The sequence below is a fragment of the Globicephala melas genome, chromosome 5, assembly GCF_963455315.2.
Source record: "Globicephala melas chromosome 5, mGloMel1.2, whole genome shotgun sequence".
NCBI classification, from domain to species: domain Eukaryota; kingdom Metazoa; phylum Chordata; class Mammalia; order Artiodactyla; family Delphinidae; genus Globicephala; species Globicephala melas.
Genome location: NC_083318.1, coordinates 133,941,773 through 133,958,272, shown reverse-complemented (window position 1 = coordinate 133,958,272; position 16,500 = coordinate 133,941,773). Strand labels below are relative to the sequence as shown.

The 16,500-nt window shown below is 43.2% G+C and overlaps 2 protein-coding genes across 17 annotated transcripts in view; one reads left to right on the top strand and one right to left on the bottom strand.

The window, feature by feature from the left end:
* Window positions 1–5,038, top strand: part of TMA16 (translation machinery associated 16 homolog) — a 62,708-nt gene extending 57,670 nt beyond the window's left edge. For all 11 annotated transcript variants that reach the window (XM_070045619.1, XM_070045618.1, XM_070045617.1 and 8 more), the window contains one exon: window positions 213–5,038. The gene's annotated coding sequence lies outside the window, so the exon portion shown is untranslated. The remainder of the gene's footprint in view (window positions 1–212) is intronic.
* Window positions 1–16,500, bottom strand: part of MARCHF1 (membrane associated ring-CH-type finger 1) — an 839,495-nt gene that overhangs the window by 13,228 nt on the left and 809,767 nt on the right. For all 6 annotated transcript variants that reach the window (XM_060299840.1, XM_060299838.1, XM_060299842.1 and 3 more), the window contains one exon: window positions 2,532–2,679. In XM_060299840.1, the coding sequence (XP_060155823.1) occupies window positions 2,532–2,679 (148 nt within the window). The remainder of the gene's footprint in view (window positions 1–2,531; window positions 2,680–16,500) is intronic.

The following is a 16,500-nucleotide window of genomic DNA, read 5'->3' as shown; positions in this document are numbered from 1 at the left end:
AGCCAAAAATAACTAAACAAATAAAAATAGACAGCATGAACTTTTGTTTTGTTTTCAGCACACAGATAAGTACCCTGGAGCATTCCTCTAGAATATGTAAAGAAAGGCAGGAGGAGTAATTGTTCTCCCAAATTAGAGTTGGCAACATGGATAACTTAGGGAGTTGAAGTTTCAAGTACCATGTATTAAGTTTTGTTTTCCTGTTATTACAGCTCAGAAGATGCTGTTTTATATTCAACCTCCACTCTGGTTAAAGAAGGCAATTTGTTCCTCCTCAAATGTTTTCAAGAGGGATTTAAAATATTTTGACTTTTAAATTATGCAGTTTTTTCCAAAACTTTAAAAGCCAACTCAGGATCAGCGCCCCCTGTTCCAATGCCAAAGGAAGATTAAAATAATAACTCACACAGATGCCCACACTACCTGAAAATGTGCACTTTGGGAAGTTAGGTGTTAAATACAACTTGAACTTAAGTGCAGAGAGTCTTCTAAAAAAACTTTTACAAAAGTCACCATGGTCCCATTTGAAATTACCCAGGTCAGGAGCTGTCCCTCTGGTCAGTGACTCTGTAGGAATAACCACAGGGACTGCTTTGTGATAAAGATCTTGCTTCCTATTTCAGAAGCTCTGAACACTGAAGATAAAAGCTATCTCATTTTCACTTGCTTTTAAGAAACTGAAAATAGGGACTTTCCTGGTGGTCCAGTGGTTGAGAATCCATCTTCCAGTGCATGGGATGCCGGTTCGATCCCTGATCGGGGAACTAAGATCCCACGTGCTGCAGGGTAACTAAGCCTGCGTGGTGCAACTACTGAGCCCACACGCTCTGGAGCTCATGTGCCACAACTAGAGAGAAGCCTGCATGCCGCAATGAAGAGCCCACATGTCGCAACGAAAGATCTCACGTGCTGCAACGAAGACCTGACGCAGCCCAAAATAAATAAATATTTTTAAAAACCTGAAAATAACTTTAAAATGGTTGAGAGTCCACCTGCCGATGCAGGGGACAGGGGATCGTGCCCCGGTCTGGGAGAGTCCCATGTGCTGCAGAGCGGCTGGGCCCGTGAGCCATGGCTGCTGAGCCTGCGCGTCCGGAGCCTGTGCTCCACAGCGGGAGAGGATGCAACAGTGAGGGGCCCGCATACCGCAAAACAAAAACAGAAGAGGACACTGTCTCTGGAGAACTCCTGCCACACACATGCTCCAGCTACATAAAACACATCCTGGGGGGGTCTGGGGTCCTGGTCCTTTTGAGCCCAGCCCTGTTCTGCCCAGAAGCAGCACCCAAGGAGCACGAGAAGGCCCCCCCCCGCTTTTGTGACTCCCAACAAAGAGACACAGAAGACAGAAACCTCTGCTTTAAAAAATTCTTTTCCTCCTTCCTTCTTTCCCTCACTGCCTCTCATCTTGTTCTTTCACCTTCTTTTCTTGAGGGAGACACAAACTTAGTGTTATCATCTGAACAAGTTCTTCCAAATTCACTGCTGGTTTTCTATATAATATATATATTCCCCCCCCCCCCAGGGGGAGGCTAGGGGAATATTCCTCACTGTTTCACCTGCTATGATTTAGGCTACAGGCTAAAAGCCAGCAGAACCTGCTGGGAAACAGAACTGGGTACGGAGGTGAAGATAAACAAGCCATTTTTGCTCCCGTTTTGAAGGACCTATCCATTGAAAATGTTACAACATGCCTCAGTGGTTTTAAGACATCTCGCTTTGCAGACTCCATACCATCCTTCACTGTCAAACTCAGCGCAGCAAATATTTCAAACTGCAGTGTTAACCTACTCTATCAAATTACAGCGTGCCAATCAATAAGCTGTACCACATCTCTGCTAACTGCCATCTTATTTGTGTGTTACAAGAAGCCGACTGGGCTGAATTAAATACAATGAAAGACCTTCTATTTTTACCGCTGTTTGCCTCTTCCCATCAGGCAGAACCTGATACTTACCAGCTCCTTGAAAAGCCTAAAGTGGTGCATGGCCTCTGTATATTTCTCCCCCACTAAGGTTTACTTGATAAATCTTATTTCTCAGCTTGGGAACCCTGTGTGCTCAGTGCTTTATAGTCCGAGCGGTCATCAATAACATAACCGGAGGGCTTCCCTGGTGGCGCAGTGGTTGAGAGTCTGCCTGCCAATGCAGGGGACACGGGTTCGAGCCCTGGTCTGATCCCACATGCCACGGAGCAACTAGGCCCGTGAGCCACAACTACTGAGCCTGCGCATCTGGAGCCTGTGCTCCGCAACGAGAGGCCGCGATGGTGAGATGCCTGCGCACCGTGATGAAGAGTGGCCCCCGCTTGCCACAACTAGAGAAAGCCCTCGCACAGAAACGAAGACCCGACACAGCCAAAAAAATAAACAAATGTGGGATTTAAAATAAATAAATAAATAAAATAACATAACTGGAGCAGACTCCGTCGCCAGTACTGGGTGTTGCTCATGCACCCAACATGCTCTGGGAAACATCTTCCCTGCCTGTCTCGGGATCCAAGAGGGAAAGAGAATGGACACATGCTCTTACCATTATCATTGCCTTGCTTGATTTCCTCCGCTGTCCGATCAATCAACACGTACAAAGACCAGACCACGCAGGTGATGGCAATGACGTGGAAGGTGACAGAGCAGAATATCTTCCTCCTCTCACTCCTGGTCATCTGCAGTTTCTCCCACTGCAATTACAAATGAATCACACACAACTGAATCCCCAACCCGTAAATGTTGCTCCCCATTTATACCCCAGGCATAAATCGTGAATCGAGGGAAAACACTGAAGAGCTGTCATTTAGATGACACTATAATACATAAGTCTTTGTGTTTGAAAAGATCTGAAATCATAACCCGTGGAGTTATAATAACTTAAGCATACATTAAAATGAAAAAAAATTCCTATTCTCCAAATGAATTAAATTAGGTCATTCCTGGTTTGCTACCCTGTAAGTTCCCTTGTCTGTAACACGAAGGGGCCAGTTTTATACTGTACAATTTTCAGAAATCATTTCCACTCAGGTGTCTGCATATTACTTCTCTGTGGTCCTAGGTTATAAGCAGTAATACATAGTCTCTTCTTGGATTAATACATAACCTGATAGAGTGTTGCATTCTTGAATGTGTCAACTTAACAAGTATTTGAATGGTATCTGTGAGAGAAAGTCAACATCTGTTCACAACTCTTCTAGAAGACAAATTTTATCCTCCTGGCAATGGGAGGTGGTCAGCTGCAACCCCTTCCAGAGCAGCCTTGCTTTTCTGCTGCCACTACTGTCACAACCACTGTCCCCAAGTCACACTCCTCAGAAAGTTGAGGGCTGCCCCCTCAGCCTTCGAAAGGGGGAGGGCCACAGTGTTTATAGTAAGAAGTCAAGGATTACATGAGGGAACATCTCCATTATTTACTTTGAAGTAATAAGCTCTCAAATGAAATTTTTGCTACCAAACAAAATTTTAATGCCTTGACAGTGACACTATCACTTGATTACTGTGTTAGGATTTGATCTTTATTTTTCTTTGCATATTTCTATAGGAAAATCAAACCACTATGATCTTATTAAATCATGGATTATTTCAGTAATCCATGATTCTTTACATTCTTTTTTCTTAAAAATTGAAGTATAGTTGATTTACAATATTGTATTAGTTTCAGGTGTACAGCAAAGTGATTGTTTTATATATATGTAAATGTATATATATATTCTTTTTCAGATTCTTTTCCATTATAGATTATTACAAGATATAATAGCTCCCTGTGATATATAGTAGGTCCTTGTTATCTGTTTTCTATATAGTAGTGTGTATCTGTTAATCCCAAACTCTTTTTTTTTTTTTTAACATCTTTATTGGGGTATAATTGCTTTACAATGGTGTGTTAGTTTCTGCCCCACAACAAAGCGAATCAGTCATACCAAACTCTTAATTTATCCATTCTCCCACCCTATCCCCTTTGGTGACCAAAAGTTTGTTTTCTATTTCTGTGTCTATTTCTGTTTTGTAGATAGGTCCATTTGTATCTTTTTTTAGATTCCACATATAAGTGATATTATATTTGTGTCTGTCTGACTTACTTCACTTAGTATGATAATCTTTAGGTCCATCCATGTTGCTGCAAACAGCGTTATTTCTGTGGCTGAGTAGTATTCCATTGCGTGTGTGTGTGTGTGTATGATATATCACACCTTCGTTACCCACTCCTCTGTCGATGGACATTTAGGTTGCTTCCATATCTTGGCTAGTAGTGTGAATAGTGCTGCTATGAGTCGTCACATTCTTTACCTGTTATGCTCTTGCTAAAGCAGAATTCTTAGAGCTTCAGAAGACACTCCTTTCCCATCCCACCCCACCATCATGCTCCATGAAGCCCTGGCTCTGCCACCAGCTCTGAGACATGGGTGAAGCCTTCGGTCTTTCCGGGCCCAGGTGCCTCATCTTCCTTAGAGTCAGAGATGTGACAGGTGTGGTGGAGAATACACTCCTCTCCTTTTCCTGCATTAACAGACCAAGCCTCTGAGGGTTGGCACTGTGCCAGCTGAAGCTACTTTCCCACCTTCCTGGCAGAGGTGACAAGGACTGTCTCCTACCGGTGAGATGTGAGTGGCTATCTCCCGGGATGCTGAGTTTTTGTCTTCCTGACATAGGAATTGCCCCTTCCTCCTTCATTTTCTCTCCTTTGCTATTAATTAGGAATTCCTAATTAATGGTATAAGCCCCAACAGTCATCGTACAAACCTTGAGGAAAAGTCTTGAGAATCGGAGAGACCTCAGCCAGTCGACCACAGCTCACTCCCAGCTGCCTGTCATATGCGAGGGAAAGAAAGCCCCGTCTGACTGAGCCATTATTTCTCAGGCCTCTGCTCCTGGCTGTCAAATGCCATTCCTGATAGGATCAAATGGAAACCTCCTAACTTCCCTTCCGGTCTGAATGTGAAGGTCCTATCACTTCTTTGTGAGAGAGCACAATGCTTAGAGTCTGATCATGACCCTCTAGAAAGCTTCTTCAACATTTTAGAAAAATAAATGTTTTATTTACAAACACTATCCGTTCCTCTCTTGCTGGCCGGTTAGTCATCACAGAGTTTTCCTTACAGAGTCTGTTAGAGCCAACTAACCATTCGTACCTCATCTTGGACTTTCTTTTCCAACAAACTGTATGTTATATATTATTCTAACTAAATAATGGAAAAATCTTAGTGATGAAGCTATGGGGAAACCAGATGCTTCAATCTAAAATCTATTTTTAATCAATATTGAATTGAGAAGATTTCAGGATGTGCATCTTAGCTTTTATCAAAACTTCACATCATAGGTGTGAAAGATTTTTAAAATTTCATTTTGTTATTGATTTATTATGTTAATCTGAAAAATTTGTGTGATAATAGAACAGAACATTATTGCTTGGCAACAGCATTTTGTGATTTAATAACTATTTCTTGGATTACCTCAGACTCCAGTATAACCAGATAAAAAGTGCAGGATGGTGCAGAAGGGCAGCTTTACATGTTCAAATTTCCTAAACGTTCCAAGCAGATGGCGATACCTTCATACTAAAATATTCATACCAAATCAACCCTCACTTGTAAGTCTGGCTTTGGGAAAAACGCTTAAAAAGTGAATCTTCGGGCTTCCCTGGTGGCGCAGTGGTTGAGAGTCCACCTGCCAATGCAGGGGACACGGGTTCGTGCCCCGGTCCGGGAAGATCCCACATGCCGCGGAGCGGCTGGGCCCGTGAGCCATGGCCGCTGCGCCTGCGCGTCCAGAGCCTGTGCTCCGCAATGGGAGAGGCCACAACAGGGAGAGGCCCGCGTACCGCAAAAAAAAAAAAAAAAAAAAAAAGTGAATCTTCTTCTGTCTAAGGAGCGTTTTGATGAAGTGGCTGAAACACATTCTTCAAAAGTAATGAGCCTCAAATAGAAAAATATCAGCGGGGCTGACAGGGATGAACCAAACTCCTTTTAGTTCCAGACAATAGAAGCTCTGAAGCTGTCACTTCCTAATCTCAGCAGCGTTTTAAGAAGTGGAGTGTAAAAGGACCAGCAAACGTTGCTATTTTTCTTTACAAATCCTCTCAGGGACCACTCAGGAATTCACCAGACAGCACACGAGTAAACGCGGTACCACAGCGCCCTCCTCCTGACGATCATATCACTGCACACGATACCCAGCACCAGGCATTCACTGAAACGTCATCAATTTCATAAAATGTTCGTCCACATTTTTGTACTTTCAGGTTTATATACAAAGTTTGAATAAGTTTCGCAAGCCCCCCAGTGAGAAGTGGATCGAGAAGGCAAAGATAGAAATCTTATTTTAACAAAGTTGTCACGAAAGGGCAAATACTAATTTATTATTTGGGATGCTAAAATTCAACACCATCAGTTCGCAAAAGATTTTGTGATAGCACAGCGCTAATCTGCACAAATGCACATTGCAGCGGGCTTCCCTGCCCAGTTTTATAAAGTAATGGGTGCTTATGCCCACAGACCACGTGTCCGTTGTGAAACCCCCCCGACCTGTGGAGCATTAAGGGGAGGGAGCCTCCTGGGTGCTCAGTTTTAAGCGGACACGTCTCTGCAGGGGGTCTCAGAGGAGCTGGTGGAAGTGAGCAGACGCAGCAGGGCGGGAGGGGAGGCCGCCTTGAGCGCCTGGGCCTCTTTCCTCGCCAGCCCTTGCCCTCCTCGGCCCGCTCGTTCCCTTCACCTGCAACACCAGCTTCACAATCTTAGCGCCTGGGACCTCGCTTCCCTTTACAGGATCCCTGGGTCTCTGGCACCTGTATACCGTCCTTAGCCTTAGGTCCCTTATCCAGACCCCTCAACGATAGAGAGAATTGAACAGAACTCCGTTATTCAACTTAGAAATATACAATTAGATCGTTCTGAAAAGACTTCCAAATTGGAGCCAAAATTGACGCAGATACTGTTTCTGTGAAATTCGCCGTTTGCTCTAGCGAGATGAAACTGATCAAGTTTTCTAATTTAAATTACTTGTATTTGCCTTCTGTCCTAAAATATAAATTCAAAAGCACTGCCTAATGAGAATGCTTTTTTAATGTATTTTTTGTTGAAGTATAGTTGAATTACAACGTTGTGTTAATTACTGTGGTACAGCAAAGTGACTCAGTTATACATATATACACATTCCTTTTTTAATATTCTTTTCTATTATGGTTTATCACAGAATATTGAATATGGTTCCCTGTGCTATACAGTGGGACCTTGTTTATCTATGGGGCAGAGGTTCTTAAAGAGCTTCCCTAGGAGCATCAGGATCAACATGGGACTTGTCAGTGTGACATTAACCAAAGGAGGAGGCCATTTGGCTGACGTGGCTCAGTGCCTGGGCGCCCACATGAACAAACCAAAATCTAAGCCTCTAGACGTCTCACAATGGACACCAGTCAGAAAGTGTACACGATGCGAGCTGGTCCCTCAACAGAATTACAAATAACCAGGTACACAGACTGCCTGGTTTTCTTGCTAAGAGTCAAAACCTCAAATGTGACATCCATAAATGTTCTGTGGGTCTACCGCAATCTCCTGGAAAAACTCTCCCCCCCCCATAGTGTTCTGTTCCCTTTTTGTCCACCAATAATTACTACTTAGCATCGTTTATGCATGGTCCCACGTGAAGGGGTATTATACATTTCTGATTGAATGCAGCTCCTCCATTTCCCGTGGTAACAGGACAAGAGGAAATGGCCTCACGCTGCAGCAGGGTCTGGGACCCACATCCAAAGAACTCGCAAGCAGGAACAGTGCGTGTGGGCATGTGCAGTGAACCTGTGAAGTCTCCCGCTGAAATGTAACTATGGGATTGCCAGCTCTGATTGCAGGACATTTGGAGCCTATGTTGATCTGGAGTTGGGGGAGGTAGTCACTGACATGCAGGGCAGGAAAGATAACACTGCAAGCAAGTGGCGGTCTCACTGAAAAGTGGTTTACAAATTTTCCCACAAAGAAGAGGAATACTTGCGAACATGGAATCAGTGGCTTCATTTGCTACCACCCTTGGCATCCGGAACTACTGAGTAATGGGTATTACCTGGACATGGAGGGAATAATAACACAGATTCTTCAGCTCTGGGAGTCCTTATAAGTAGAAGTAGTTTTCAGCCTTGGCTGTCTAACAGAAGCCTCTGGGCAGGTAAGGTCCCAGCACACATACCAGATCTCACTGACTCCATCACCGAGAGCACACTTGGTCCGTGGTCCAAGCATGTCTGCTAAAAATGAGGGCTCTGCCACTACGTGCTGTGTGCCCTGGGCTGGGTTACTTTAATCCTCTGTCCTTCCATTTCCTTACCTGTAAAATGGTGGTAAGAATAGTATCTACAGCAGCCACAATGGAGAAAAGTATGAAGTTTCCTCAAAAAACTAAAAATAGGGTTGCCATCTGATCCAGCAATCCCACTCCTGAGAATATAGCTGGAGAAAATGCTAATTCGAAAAGACACATGCACCCTGATGTGCATACCAGCACTATTTACAATAGCCAAGCCATGGAAGCAACCTAAGTGTCCACTGACAGATGATTGGATAAAGAAGATGTGGTACAGATATACAATGGAATTAACCATAAAAAAGAATGAAATTACGCCATTTGCAGCAACATGGATGGACCCAGAGATTATCGTACTAAGCCAGAAAAAGACAAATATCATATGATATATGATTATATGTAGAATCTAAAAAGTGATACAAATGAACTTATTTATAAGACAGAAACCGACTCACAGTCATAGAAAACAGAATTATGGTTACCATATTTTAATCTATGAAATCGATAAACAACAATGTCCTACTGTACAGCACAGGGAACAATATTCAGTATCCTGCAATAAACCATCATGGAAAAGAATGTGAAAAAGGATACATATGTATATGTATAACTGAATCACTTTGCTGTACACCAGAAACCAGCACAACATTGTAAATCAACTCTACTATACTCCAATTAAAAAAAGAATAGTACTACAGTACAGGGTCAAGTTTAAGTGAGTTAATGCACATAGTGAGAAGGGTATCAGGCACTTGGAAAGAATTCAACAAATGGTTATCATAACTTGGACCCTGCAGCACCACGGCACCTCAGCCAGTGAGACTCTGGTTGCTTTTTTTTTTTTACGGTACGCGGGCCTCTCACTGTTGTGGCCTCTCCCGCTGCGGAGCACAGGCTCCGGACGCGCAGGCTCAGTGGCCATGGCTCACGGGCCCAGCCGCTCCGCAGCATGTGGGATCTTCCCAGACCGGGGCACGAACCCATGTCCCCTGCATCGGCAGGTGGACTCCCAACCACTGCGCCACCAGGGAAGCCCACTCTGGTTGCTTTTACCTTCATGTTGATACCATCACTGGGGGGTGGGGATGAGTTGGGATTTGGTCATTTTGCAGAATTAAGGCAGTCAAAGCGCCCCACCCCCATCTATTTTCCAAGTACAAATAGATTTTTCTGAATATTGGCTCTCATAGCAGAGAAATACAGTTTGTTTTTGTTGACTGTTTATACAAAGAAGGGCAAGTGAATGAATTACTGTGCATATCCTAGGTGGACTCTCTTGTTGAAAGACTGCACAACAATACACCCTTTATTGTTAGGACTGGAGAATATATCACAGGTTGCAATGTATGTCCCAGTAACTTCTCATTCTTTTTGTCTGGGAATTCAAATCAAAATGTTATGTTAAAGCCACCTAAGGAAATACTGTTTTCGGTGACAGTTTTCACAGAAGGTTAAAGGGACTCAAATATTCCACATAAACTACAGCACTGATGCGAGCGTGCGGTTATAACTGTGTCTTCCCCAAGTAATGTAATCCACGAGAGGCAGCCTGGTGGGAAAGATGCCCCAGGGCTGCTGTTCTGTCTTCGGGATCGTAAAACCCAAGCAGCTACCTGAGAATGGATAAGTAAAGAAATGGCTCTTTTTCCTCAAAGGTAATTCACTTGGATTTCTATACATAATGACTCTTACTGTTTGCTTTTCAAAAACATGTTTTGAGGCCAGCTGACACAACAGGGCTTTACCCAGAGATCTCCCATCTTTTTACAGGATTCACAGTGGTACCTGGAACGGTTCCATTGAGTAGAAAGGTAGGGGGTGTTATAGTAGGGCCAATTCCACTTGTAACAAAAATCCGAGCATTACTGAAATTATCATTTTAAAACTTGAGGAAAACGTGCACCTATTTAAAACAATAGCAGTACAAATATATTATACTGACATGCTTGTCACAGTCATTTGCAATGGGATAATAAGTTACCATCCCAGTGCTGGTTTAGAGAGGCGTCAGCTACCTGATGAGAAACTGCCCAAATGCAAAGACACCAGTAGAATCAGAGGCCAAGGGAACAGAAGACGTTGCGAAGAGCCTGGGTAGCAGGGGGTCTGGGCAGGAAGCAGGGGGTCCGAGGTGGTGGGAGGGGAGCACATTGGGACATTCAGGTGGAAAAGGCTGGAAGCCCGCTGCTCAGAGAGGCCCTGGAGTGAAGTGACAGGATGCAGACTCGGGTCTGGCACGGTGGATTAGAGCCTGGGCCAGGGAACCTCACCTGTCTGACTTGGGGCGAGGAAACTACCTCCTGAGCCCTCGTTTCCTGGATGGTACAACTGGGATGTGAAACTATCCCTTGTAAAGGGTAGCGGTTAGAATTATATGAGCATAATATCCATACACAGTTAGCACTTCGTAAGCCGTCAAGTAAATCAGGGATCTTTAGCTGGTTTATGAAACAAAGTTTCATGCAGTTCACAGATGTTTAATTAGGCCCATAGTGGGCTTTATAAAATTATAATTATTCTTGAATTCCTTGAAATGTAACAAACTCAGTTTGCTTTAGTCTCCACCAGTCTTTGGTTTACACCCTGCCCACCCACTCATCTGTGTCACCTGCTTGGTGCCTGTGGGCAACTTAATTTGTGACTCTGGAAGTGAGAGCATCAGTAAGCAAAGTTCTTCAGTGAGATGAAAGCCACAATGTGCAAAACACATCCAGAGCTTTCAGGGTCTTGAAAAGAGCTGTCGATCGTAGAAGCCAACACGAGAGGTGTCAGAAGGGCCAGTAGGTTCTAAAGAGATGCCCAGAAGGGAGCAGTCAGGAAGATCCAAGTTATCGTACTGATTTGCTGGAAGGAGTGTATTAGGAAACTGGTGTGTGACAATATTAATCTTACAGGTATAAATGGCCTAAAAATACTGTGGCCAGTAAATCCAAGGTTTCTAAAATCTTTTAATAAAACAGATTAGCCATATTCAGCCAACTTGATCAGGATTAAATTTTTCCCTATGTAATATGTATGTATATTACACATTAAATGTATATCTAAATATATATGAATCTCATGTTCCTTGAAGCAATTTTTCTTATGAGCCTTTTCTTGATTTCCCACTGTTTCAAGGAGTTCACGAGAGATGGAATTTCCTAAAAGTTTTGAGCAAGGCATTTGTAATACAGAAAAAGTTTGCTGAGTGAAATCATCCACTAGAGGGCGCAAAAATATCACAGATGAAGGGATTATAGCGGAAAATAAAGAAACGGACACAGGCTTATTTTATAGGTGTCCTCTCTAGAGGGAGATATACAATGTGGTTCTGGGGAACATGTGCATTGGAATTGCTATGGTAATAGCTAAAAGGTGATTTCCTAGGCTCTGTCCAGATCCATATCTGGGGGTAGAACCTAGGTATCTGCATTCTTAATAAGCACTCCAAGTGATTTTTATGTGTTGAAGTCTGAGAATAGCTTCCCTGAGGGGGAAAAGAAACCCAGAGAAATATTTTAAAGAGGAGCTGCAATTTCTAATACTTTTTCACAAGAGTGAAAATATTCCACCCACCCCATATCTGGGTTGACTAACATGTTGTCATGTAAGAACACAAACTACTTAAAGAATTAATAGATGCATTTAAACAAAGTTACTTTAAAAATATTTAACCAGGGGGCTTCCCTGGTGGTGCAGTGGTTTAGAGTCCACCTGCCAATGCAGGGGACACGAGTTCGTGCCCCAGTCCGGGAAGATCCCACATGTCGCGGAGCGGCTGGGCCCGTGAGCCATGGCCGCTGAGCCTGCGCGTCCGGAGCCTGTGCTCCGCAGCGGGAGAGGCCACAACAGTGAAAGGCCCGCGTACCGCAAAAAAAATAAAAAATAAAAAATTAACCAATCTTGCTTGTCCGTTTTCCCTCTAAGGTTATGGAGAAAATATCATATGGTACATTCTGGAAACACTAAGAGTGTGTTACTGCTTCAGGCATGTTGAACCAGTGGAGAAATCTAGGGTGCTGAGTCTAGGGGATACTTAATTATAGGCTGAGACTTCAAGAAGCAAACAGGAAGGAAGTTGGGCTACATCTCATAAGATGGCACGCCACCTCTTCCCCACGGAGCCAAGCCCTCGCCTGGGACTCTGGGACTCGCCCTGCTGTCCGCAGTGTTCTCCCCAGAAGCCTGTTTCTCTTTAGTGAGTATCCACAGTGCACACGGGGTCTTCACAGGCCAGGTACCAACTTGTGCTTAAATGATCATAGCCTTGCACTTGAGGAGAAATTGCCTGTGTGCTAAGTAGAACCAGAGACTGGCAAATTAGAAGACTTTAAAAGGACCCAGTTTTGAATTTGGAATTAACAGACACGTTACTATATATAAAATAAACAACAAGGACCTATTGTATAACATAGGGACTATACTCAATACCTTGTAATAACCTATAATGGAAAAGAATCTGTAAAAAGTACATACATATATATATATACCTGAATCACTTTGCTGTACACCTGAAACATTGTAAATCAACTCTACTTCAATAAAAAATATATATGTTTAAAAAAAGACACATTTTACCTCCTCATTTTCTAGATGAAGAAACTGAGGCCAAGAGAACTGAATTGATTTACCCAGGGTAATACAGTAAGTTTTAGTAGATTTTTTTTCCTAGCTCTGTTGGGTGGTAGATTTTTATCATCCAGAAGCTAACTGTTGAAGCATCACAAGGTATCGGGTATTTATTCTAGGTGTCAGGGAGCAAGGCAGCCAAGACTCCTTCTTTTAAGAAGCTTACACTGGTGTCATAATTGTGGATTTTTCTGTATTTGCTGGAACAGGGGACTGTATAATTGTCCCTCAATCAGATATAATGGGCTTTCGTTTCATAAGCGCTTCTATCCCTTTCCCAGATGTCTTTTATTGTGTGTGTGTGTTTTCTGTACTTATCTTTCTAAAATACTCCTTTGGGTGGCAACAAAGAAAAAGAGAAGTTTCTCCCCAGAATCGCTATGGTGCAGTAGTGCCAGCCTGATTCTAACGACAGCCCACGGTCAATGCTTATTTTCATGTCTGAACGTTGTATATAACGTAACTGGGTTGAGTTTTTTTGTTGTCTTTGTTACTGTTGTTTTTTACTCTCAGAGTATTTTAGTCAGATAAAAATTTGAAATAAATCAGATAAATAAATATATGGTCTCCTCAGCCTGAATGGCAGCTAATGAAGGTTTAATCTCTCTCAGTATTGATTCACATTTTGCAGATAATAATACAAATAAAACAAATAGTGTTTTAGGTAATATATTTTAAAATCAGTTTTATCAGTACTTTGACATCAAGCATAATTAATTGGCTCAATATATTACCTTTGAACTTGTTTTTGGCATTTTTATCGACTCATCTTTTGCTAAGAATTTTGTCCTAAAACTGAAGACTTTTTATTAAAGAGTTCTTCAGACTTTTCAGGGGTACAGGCACACCTCAGAGGTGTTGTGGGTTCAGTTCCAGACTGTCACAATACAGTGAATATCACAAAACAGCGAGTCACACAAGTTTTCTTGTTTGCCAGTACATATCAAAGTAATGTTTACACTATACTGCAGTCTATTAAGTGTGCAATAGCATTATGTCTAAAAAACAATGTTCATACTTTAATTAAAAAATACTTTATGCATAAAAAATGTTAACCATCATCTGAGCCTTCAGTGAGTTTTAATCTTTCTGCAATAGTAACATCAGAGATCACAGATCACCACAAAAATATAATAATATTGAAAAAGTGTGAAATATTTTGAGAATTTCCAAAGTGTGACTCAGAGATAGAAAGTGAGCAAATGCTTCTGGAAAAATGTTGCCAGTAGACTTGATGCAGGGTCGGCACAATCCCTCAATTTGTAAAAAATGCAGTATCTGTGAAGTGCAATTAAGTGAAGCACAATAAAATGGTTTGCCTATATATAAATTCCAATTTTATGTAAAATGCTGTGTGTATTTCCTTTTTCTGGGGAGAAGTCTGTAATTTGCATTGGATTCTCAAAGAGGTCTGAGACATTTTCTGGATTAAAAGCCCTTGCTTTAAACTGCTCTCCCTTGAATTGGTTTAATAGTACTGGGTACATCCACTTTTTACAAAATAAGGAAGCCCTGGACCGGGGAAGGATGAGAGGTACACAGAATCTCTACAGGCTGGAAATGAAACTTGTGGTCTGGGGACTTGACAAGTTTGGGAAATGAAGAATAACTCTGCAACCACAACTGACCAGATTTCCTCATCTGCAGAACCTAGAGTGGGTTCCAGTCCCAAATGCTGCTTCTCAGCCTTCTGGGTGGTGGGAGAGAATGCGTGATGCTTGCTCGTGTTGTCACGGAGGTGCTCATATAAGAGCATCTTTATAAGAAAAGCAACTGTTCCCATCCTACCAGCCCCACATCTAGTTTTCCTCCATTTTTTTTTTTTTTTTGCGGTACGCGGGCCTCTCACTGTTGTGGCCTCTCCTGTTACGGAGCACAGGCTCTGGACACGCAGACTCAGTGGCCATGGCTCACGGGCCCAGCCGCTCCGCGGCATATGGGATCTTCCCGGACCGGGGCACGAACCCGTGTCCCCTGCATCGGCAGGCGGACTCTCACCCACTGCGCCACCAGGGAAGCCCTAGTTTTCCTCCATTTTATGAAGAAGTTGCTTTGACTAGGGAAAGCTTTTGGGTGGCTAAGCATCTCCTTTCAGTTTCGAGAACACCAGAATGGTGTGTTCAGGTCCTTGCCAAGGCGTCTGTTTCCTGAAATGATCCCTTAGTCTGACTGCTGTGTGTGTGGAATTTCTTGGGACACACGTGAAAATTGTTCACATTCTAGAACAGATTCCACTTCCCTTCCTGGAGCTTAAGAGTGAGAAGTGAATATGAAAGAAGCTCTTATTCAAAAGTTCTTATTTAATAGTCTGTCATTTCCCCCCCCCCCCGATCTTTATGGAAATCAAATAAAAATGGGTTAGCCCTGCTTCTTTCTCTATGTCATTCATTCCCAGTTATTAAATTTTTGAAAATAAACACCTTTCTGTGCAGCAGATTCACTATCAATTTCTCTAGCACCACTGAATCCCTGCAAAAGGACACAAATTAAATGGTAAGACAATCTAACATAACTCCAGTAATGTGTTCTTATAAAAGCAATGAGGTGGGGGGCTTCCCTAGTGGCGCAGTGGTTGAGAGTCCGCCTGCCGATGCAGGGGACACGGGTTCGTGCCCCGGTCCGGGAAGATCCCACGTGCCGCGGAGCGGTTGGGCCCGTGAGCCATGGCCGCTGAGCCTGCGCGTCCGGAGCCTGTGCTCCGCAGCAGGAGAGGCCACAACAGTGAGAGGCCCGCGTACCGGAAATAAAACAAAACAAAACAAACAAAACAATGAGGTGAAGTTCAGTTATCCCCATTGAAAATGAAGAAGGAAGGTTTAATAGTCCCATTTAAATATTCCCTTGTACCAAAGATCATAAAAGCCTTTTGATGCTTGAGCTGAGTGTAACAAAGGGAAAGAGCACGAGGTGAACTTGGGGTTAGGTGACAATTTAGAGTGGTGTGGGGCAGATTTGTCTGAGGAAACTGCAAAGACTGTGTGAGTGCGAGAAAGGGAGACGGGATGCGACCAGGTGATGATGAGCCTTGAGCACCAACCCAAAGCGTGGGAATCCGCGGCATGGGATTGACGCGGACGCATTAACACGCGGGGAGAAGTAGAAAATGTTCTTCCCGATTTCCTTCACGGAATCTGTTTAAAAGAGATTTCTCCACGACTAGTTGGAGTGAAAAGCGAGACACACAGGACGTGAGCCTGGGCTGCTCTCTTGTTTTGTGTGTGTTAGTTTCTGTTTTATAACGAAGTGAATCAGCTATACATATACATATATCCCCATATCTCCTCCCTCTTGCGTCTCCCTCCCTATCCCACCCCTCTAGGTGGTCACAAAGCACCAAGCTGATCTCCCTGTGCTATGCAGCTGCTTCCCACTAGCTATCTATTTTACATTTGGTAGTGCGTATATGTCCATGCCACTCTCTCACTTCGTCCCAGCTTACCCTTCCCCCTCCCCGTGTCCTCAAGTCCATTCTCTAGTAGGTATGGAGGTTCCTTAAAAAACTAAAAATAGAACTACCATACGACCCAGCAATCCCACTCCTGGGCATATATCTGCTCAGGAGATAATTCAAAAACATACAAGCACCCCAATGTTCACTGCAGCATTATTTACTA